The following is a 7,863-nucleotide window of genomic DNA, read 5'->3' on the forward strand; positions in this document are numbered from 1 at the left end:
AGGCATATTCTTTTTTTTTTTTTTTTTCCTTTTTTGTCTTTTTTCGTGACCGGTAACGGGATCGCAACCCTCGGTGTTGCACCCGCACTGCGCTCAACCAGTGAGCGGATGGGTCTCTATATGGGATCCGAACCCTCGGCGGGAGCGCCACCGCGCTCCCAAGTGCCACACTCTACTGAGTGCGCCACTGGGCCAGCCCCAAAGAGGCATATTCTAAACAGTATGCAACACAATGAGGTATCTGAATTTGCTAAAAATGTCTTGGTCATAATTTAGAAATTCATGGTATTTCATCAAGCAGCTTGGGACAGATTTCCTACACACTCTTTAAATGCTATTTTTGTAATAGCTGTCATGAACATTGTACCTTCAGTGGCTTCTTATTACTTTCCAAATTAAGTACAGATCCTGACCTGTATTTCCAACCATATATGACATAAGTCATCATTATGCGCATGATCCAACACAGACAGCATGGCCACCCCTCCCCAAACACAACCTACACATTCACATCTCTTCCTCTTTGCCAACAGCTTTCTTTCTTCCTAGAATGTCCTCCTGTCTGCTGCTGAGAAGTCTATTTACTTCCTCCTCATTCTGCACCAAGGTCAAAAAGCCACTTCTTCCATGTCACTTTTCTGGGAAGTTCCTTGGCAGAAGTGACTCCTCTGTCATCTGCACTGTCCTGGCACGTTGCTCATGTCTCCCTCTCTCATGCACTAACTACATTCTACTTTATATCATAGTCATTTTTTAATTTGTCCTGAGGATTAGGACCATGCCATAAATCAATGTTTATATTTCCTACAACATCTACAGTTGACCAGTGCACATATGTATTCTACAATTACCATATGCCAGACATTATGATATGTGCATTACAAACATCACCCCATTTAATCTTCATAGAAACTTTGTGAGTTAACACTTAAAGAACCTGAAGCTCAGAAAAGAAATATAATTAGACTATGGTCCAATCAATGAGTAGGTGGAGAAGGTTGGATTTGAAACCAGGCAATGGGGTTTCAGAAACCCCGACTTGAACCACGACTCTTCACTGAATGAACCAGTAGACAAGCTCTACCACAGTGATTTAGCCCAGTGCAGAAACTGCTTATGTGTGACAAATGACTAAACTGGCCTCCTTTTCCTTTAGCTTTCAGGGGTTTGTAATTGCATTGACATTTCGAACAGGTATCACTACTTGCTGAGAATATGATCCGTTGAAATCTTATTTTGTTAAGTATCTTCATATTTTATCAGGTGCTTGCAGGAATTTCCATATTGTGTACGAGAACCAAATTAGCCTATTGTTAAGAACAACAGTAAAGATAAAAGAAAGGAAATGGAAAGGAAGAAGGAAAGCCTGCATTCTTCCAAAACAGGACAATACGAGGCTATAATGACATGGTTTCAGAACCGGCAAAAGGGAATACAGAACTGTATTCTGTACGTAGGTTTACATACAGGAATGAGGGACAAGACGACACAGAGATGAAGAATCCCATGGTCAGTTCTTCTATGTAGTTCAAATAACATGTTTGTTTTGTGTTTGAATTGTATTTTTAATAAGTAAGCTTCCTTATGATGCCTTTCATCCCATCAAGGGTGTGCGTGTGTGCGCGCACGTGTGTGCGTGTGCGTGTGTGAGTGTGTGCGTGTGTGTGTGTGCATGTGTGTGGGGGGTGTGCGTGTGTGCCTGTGCACCTGTGACATAAAATTAGTCACCAGACTCACATGAGCGCGCACGTGTGTGCGTGTGCGTGTGTGAGTGTGTACGTGTGTGTGTGTGCATGTGTGGGGGGGGGTGTGCGTGTGTGCCTGTGCACCTGTGACATAAAATTAGTCACCAGACTCACATGAGGTAAATCAAAGTATCTCAAAAGCAGAGACATTTATTGTATTTTAGCTCACATTTGTGGCTTCCAGTATTCCCAATATGAGTATTTTCCACATCCGCACTCATTTCTTCTACAGAATGAGAAAGAGTGAGATGTCAGTAATCATCTTCATGATAGACACCACCGACTTAATGGTTAAGGGGGGATGTGAGTTAAATACTCGTTTTCATGCACTTCCTGAATTATATGAAAGAAGACAGGTGCATTCGAAATCTTAGGAGCTGCTTGAAATAGCAGTTAGCTTAACACAGGCTGTAGTCTATTCCTTGGGTTTTAATAAAACCCTGCTGTCGCCTTGTGTCCTACAGGACTTTTAGTACAAGTGTCATCTCAGTTCCTTTGTCTTGTTGAGTAATAGAGAGATCTATGGCTCATTCCAAAAGAGTTTCAAAAAAGTGAACCTGAAGCATTTCTCTGACACGCTCATGCCTGTTTCTACAACTTGTCTTCTGGAACTGTGCTTCTGGGTCTAATGGGCTTGATCAGCAAAACTAAGCCTGTTCCTTGAAAAGGGCAGTAAGCCTTTGGCAAGTCTGATTAAGAAAAAAAAGGGGGGGGGGGAACAGCGAGTGAAAACAAACTGTAGTAAAAGAAGGTGGTAAAGAACAAAAGGGAGTGAAGGAACAGGGCAGCAGGGGACAGAAGGAGGAGGAGGACCCTGTGAGACCAGCATGCCCCCACCTCCCCAGTGTCACCTCCGACCCCTCTTCCACCCTCACTCGCTCCACTCTAGCCCCCTGCCTCAAATACACTGACCACCTCCCACCTCAGGTCCTTTGCACTTGCTGTTCCTTGGTATGAAAAGCTCCTTCTGTTTGCTAAGATGTGTCTCGCTTGGCACATTTTCCCCAAGTTTACATTGCAACCCCACCCCACAGCATGCTCCCTCTGCCTCATCCCTGCTATGTTTTTCTCAGTCACAATGATCACCCCTTAAAATGCTATATGATTTTATTTACTTATTTGTATTGTTTACCATATAGCTTGGCACATTTTCCCCAAGTTTACATTGCAACCCCACCCCACAGCATGCTCCCTCTGCCTCATCCCTGCTATGTTTTTCTCAGTCGCAATGATCACCCCTTAAAATGCTATATGATTTTATTTACTTATTTGTATTGTTTACCATATATGCCCTCACCCCGTTCCCAGTAGAAACAGAAGCTCCATAGGCAGGGATTTCCATCTGTGTTTTCACTGCTGTATCTCCAGCACCTCAAAGCATGCCTGCTTCAAGATAAATAATTGTTGGATGAATAAATAGATGAGGATGGGGAAGCCCAGTTTGCTTTAAAATAGCTCCGGTCTGGTATTGCCCTTCTTTCTTAGCCAGCTGAGAAGCTGCACCTTCCATGAGAAAATGGCAATCAAAAGGTGGGGGTAGCTCGAAGCCCCAGTGAACCCTTTGGACCAACGGAGGGATGTGCGGATGACAGTGGGTGTGTAGAGGGTGCTATGGACTGGATGTTTGTGTCCCCCTAAATTCTTACATTGAAGCCCTAACTCCCAATGTGGCTGTATTGGAGAAGGAAGAAATTAAGGGTAAGTGAGGTCATAAGGGTGGGGCCCTGATCCAATAGGAATAGTGTCCTTACAAGAAGAGATGACAGAGAGCTTGCTCTCTCCACACACTCAGAGAAAGGCCATGTGAGGACACAGCAAGAAGGCGGCCATCTGTAAGCCAGGAAGAGAGACCTCCCCAGGAACCATATTAGCCAGAACCTTGATCTGAGATGTCTCCAGCCTCCAGAACTGTGAGAAAACAAATTTCTGTCATGTAAGCCACCAAATCTGTGGCATTTTATTATGGCAGCCCGAGCAGACTACAGAGGGCAAGAAAACAATCACAAACTGGGGCATGAGGTGTTAAAGATAAACTTTGCCATCCTAAAAATTTGGTCTGGGCTCTGTTGGCAGCAACCACGTTTGGCCCCTGAAGATACCATCCAGGCCATCTATCACATGGTTATGTAGGCCATAAATGTCCACTCAACGTGCAGATGTAATGAAGGTACCCAGGGATGGAAACATTGGTCACACGATACCACTTTTATAGATATTGATATATGTATGATAGTATATTTTTCCCAGAGGAGTATACAGATGAGACATATTTTTATATCTCATTTATATATCATCTAATATAGCTGGTACTGGAATTTTTCCTCAATAAATTCAGTTTGGGAAGCTTGCTACTTGGGTGCCACAAATTTAGATTCTCACAGGAAGCCAGCTCTGAAATCTGTAAAAAGAGTGAGTTGGTCCAGGCAGCCCATGACACTGAGCATGATTGAGGCTCTAATCTGCCTGTCATGTCACACGGCTCTGGAGCTCTCCATCTCACGACCCCAGGTATTAAGACTTGCTGGCTTATGCTACAGAACAGCCTCCCACACGTTCTGCCCAGCCCTGCCCTGCCCCACTACCCCCTCCACACATTCCTCCAGGCTCAGAGCCGAATCTTCTTACAAAGAGCCCTCAGGGACTGTCCTAATTCTTCTGTCATGGTGAGTATTGTGTTAGATAAGCAGACCTCTGGATGAAGCTGGCAGGGCGCAGGGGAGATGTGCAGGATGAGATTGGCTGATTAATAGACTCCGGCCTGTCCCCGCCTCCTCTCATCTGAAGCAAAGCCAATTCTTTCCCACCCACCTGCTGATGGAGGGAGACCACCAGGACAGCTGGGGCTGTGGGGCCGTTTCTCAAAGATGAGCCACATCTCTATGATGTGGTGCTCAAGCCCCTCATGGTGGAGTTGCCATGACGCTGACCTTGGGCCAGGCACAAGACGCTTGTTCTTATCTGGAACCGTCTTATCTGGAACCACCAGACTCTCAGCTGTTTCCTCCCAACCACGATGGTAGACAGGGCCTCACTCCCTTTGGGTTAGTCAAAATACATCATCTATTTTAAGTGCTGAGTGTCATCTAAAAGCCGTATAGTTCTGAAAAGGAGGGAGAGAGGGATAAGTCTATTGATAGAATATTCTCTGTGTTCACATAAATACACCTGTGTGTTTGTACATGTTCACGTGAGCATAAAGAATGATGTGGAAGGATCTACACGGAGCTGCACCTGTTGGTTACCTGGAGGGACAGAACTGAAGGGAGAAATGGGAAGATTGTTGCATTTTTTAATACTTCTATATTGGTTATCTGCCTTTATCTGTGACCCTGTCATTTCTATGCCATGACTCGTAAATCAATCTCTCCAGCTAAAAGTTTCCTCCAGAACTTTCAATGCATGCCAGATCCATAGCTGCCCTCCCCAAACGCTCCCTATTTCTACTGAGTGCCATCCTTTTCTTAGTCGCAGAAGCCCAATCTTCACAACTCATCTTTCTCTTCCTCCTGCCCGACCCCACCCGTTGTAGCGCTGCCTCTTAGGCTTCCTGTCCACCCTAGCCCTAGCACATGACTTACTTCCCGATTGCTGCAGGGTTGTCTCTGAAGCCATGCTGCCCCGTGCTGCAGCTTCTCCCACCTCCTACAGCTCTTCTGATGCCTCTAAGGGAAAGCTTGGATCCTACCAATCACTCACCTGTCTTAATATCCTTAAACCCCAGATTCCTGCCGAATAAACTCCACTCCAGACTCACACAAGTGTTCAGAGGCCTTCACTGTACAGATTCCAGCTTCATCACCTATTGCTTCATGCAACCACCTGCCCACCAGCCAGCCTCAAGCTCACACTTAGCAAGGTACGCACAATGATTTCCCACCAGCATGATTCTCCTCCCCATCTCTGCCTATGGAAATTCTACCCGTCCATCCTCCAAAGCTCATTTTGAATGCCACTATCCACTAACTGAACGTGCTTCATCCCCGCTCCGACCGTCCATAGCACTTGGTAGGTCTTCATGGGGTCTCACCTTACCCGACACTGCTGTAGCCATTTAAGAACCTCTCTTACCCACTCTACTACGGTGAGATCTTACTGCAGCTACTCTGCTTAGATCCCTGACTACCTAATAGTACTTGTGTACTTAACAGTACTCACACATGGTAGGTACTACAGTAACATTTGTGACCTTGGTTTGGGTTAACACGTATTTGCAGAGAAATCGAAAGAAAACGGGACTAACTTTTGTTGAGCAACCACTGTGTTCCAGGCAATGAACTAAGTATTCATGAGTTCTGTTCATTTTAACATAAAAGTAAGCCTTATGTAGCTGTAAAAAATAATATGAATACGCCGGATTAATTCACTAGAAGCTCCTATAAAACAATATCATCAGCTGACATTTCTACACATCTACTTATTTTGATATTCATTGTTAAAAATGATAACCATCAGGCAGTGAAAAATTACAAAGTGCATGTTTTCAAAGAAAGATTAATCTGATTTCTATGGTCTCTTACAATTATATAATGCTATGATACCATATTATATGCAAGATAGCTTAGTCTTGGCTGTATTTTATAATATCCTATGCCATATCATAAAATAATTGCTGTTAATCAGACCATTTAACTGATCTGAATATCCTATCTTCTGATGTGCTGGTTACCATCATAGACATTATTTCTTATTACTTTGACACTGTGATAATAGGGAAACTATACTTAAAGAAGAATATTTATACCTATAAATCTAAACATACAAGGAAAATAGCCCCAGAAAAAATAACTCTTACACTAAAATAATTTTAGAACTATTCTGGAGTTATTTTTATTCTTTTTTTTTTTTTTTCAAGATGACAGGTAAGGGGATCTTAACCCTTGACTTGGTGTGGTCAGCACCACGCTCACCCAGTGAGCCACGGGCCAGCCCCTCTGGACTTATTTTTAGTCTATGAAAAGAAAATAAACTGTTTTCAGATGAAAATTCCCCTACAATGCTGATTTGCATATGTATAATATTACCTGAAAGTGCCATATAGCCCATCTCCCCCCATTTTTTTTTTTTTTTTTTTTTTTCAGCTGGCCGGTACAGGGATCTAAACCTGTGACCTTGGTTTTAAGTCTGCGCTCTAACCAACTGAGTTAACCAGCCAGCCCTCCCCCTAAGTTTAATACTTAAACTTTTTGTTTTTAATCCTCCCCAATCTCATCCAGTCCCATGAAATTAAAAAAAGAAAGAAAAAAAAAAGCTTATTTATGGTTTTAGAAATAAACTATAATTGGAAAAGATTATTTTAAATAAAGACATGGAACTTACCCACAAAGAAGTCAGAAATGGCCAAGTTAAGAAAAAAATAATTACTTCGATGTCTAAGGTTTTTATCCACCACAAAAGCTAAAATGATCATGGCATTTCCTAGCATAATAGCAAAAGCTAGTAGGGACATTAAAAATGCTAAAGTAACATTGCTTACTGATAAGCTAATTGTGCTATTAGTATCTGACATCACATCAAATGATGAAGCAGCTCAATGTAGCAAATTAGTCCAGCCAGACAATTCTGACAAGTAAGTTTTCCAGATACCTAATATATATACTCTTCTACTCAAAACAAGCGTTCTTAAATCTATTGCTGATCTCATAGTACTTCCTGACTCTCGATAAAGTAAACTTGTGATAACAGCTTCCCTTTAACTGACAGTGAAAAAGTATTTTCAAAAATTACTGAAATGCAGGCTGGCCCGTGGCTCACTCGGTAGAGTGCGGTGCTGATAACACCAAGGCCACGGGTTTGGATCCTATATAGGGATGGCCGGTTTGCTCACTGGCTGAGCGTGGTGCTGACAACACCAAGCCAAGGGTTGAGATCCCCTTACCGGTCATCTTTAAAAAAATTAAAAAATAAAAATAAAAATAAATAAAAAAATAAAAATTACTGAAATGCTTTATCTTAAACATTTTAATACGATTCATCCATCTTCCATTAATAGAGCGGTAGTATATAATATCTACAGAATATAATTGATACATCACATAAGTAATAAATTGGGCTGAAATGAGATTCATTTTAAAGATGAATATAGATCCAGTTAAACATTCTTTCCTGGCCATTATAGGGT

At 42.5% G+C, this 7,863-nt stretch overlaps 1 protein-coding gene across 1 annotated transcript in view; it reads right to left on the reverse strand.

The window, feature by feature from the left end:
• Positions 1-7,251, reverse strand: part of HRH4 (histamine receptor H4) — a 12,440-nt gene extending 5,189 nt beyond the window's left edge. Inside the window, exons 1-2 of the mRNA XM_008588294.1 lie at positions 7,062-7,251; positions 5,778-5,783 (exon numbers count right to left, since the gene is read on the reverse strand). Coding sequence (XP_008586516.1) covers positions 5,778-5,783; positions 7,062-7,251 — 196 coding nt within the window. The remainder of the gene's footprint in view (positions 1-5,777; positions 5,784-7,061) is intronic.
• Between the last annotated feature and the right edge of the window lie 612 nt (positions 7,252-7,863).

The sequence above is a fragment of the Galeopterus variegatus genome, unplaced genomic scaffold (genome assembly GCF_000696425.1).
Source record: "Galeopterus variegatus unplaced genomic scaffold, G_variegatus-3.0.2 Scaffold4763, whole genome shotgun sequence".
Lineage (NCBI taxonomy): Eukaryota > Metazoa > Chordata > Mammalia > Dermoptera > Cynocephalidae > Galeopterus > Galeopterus variegatus.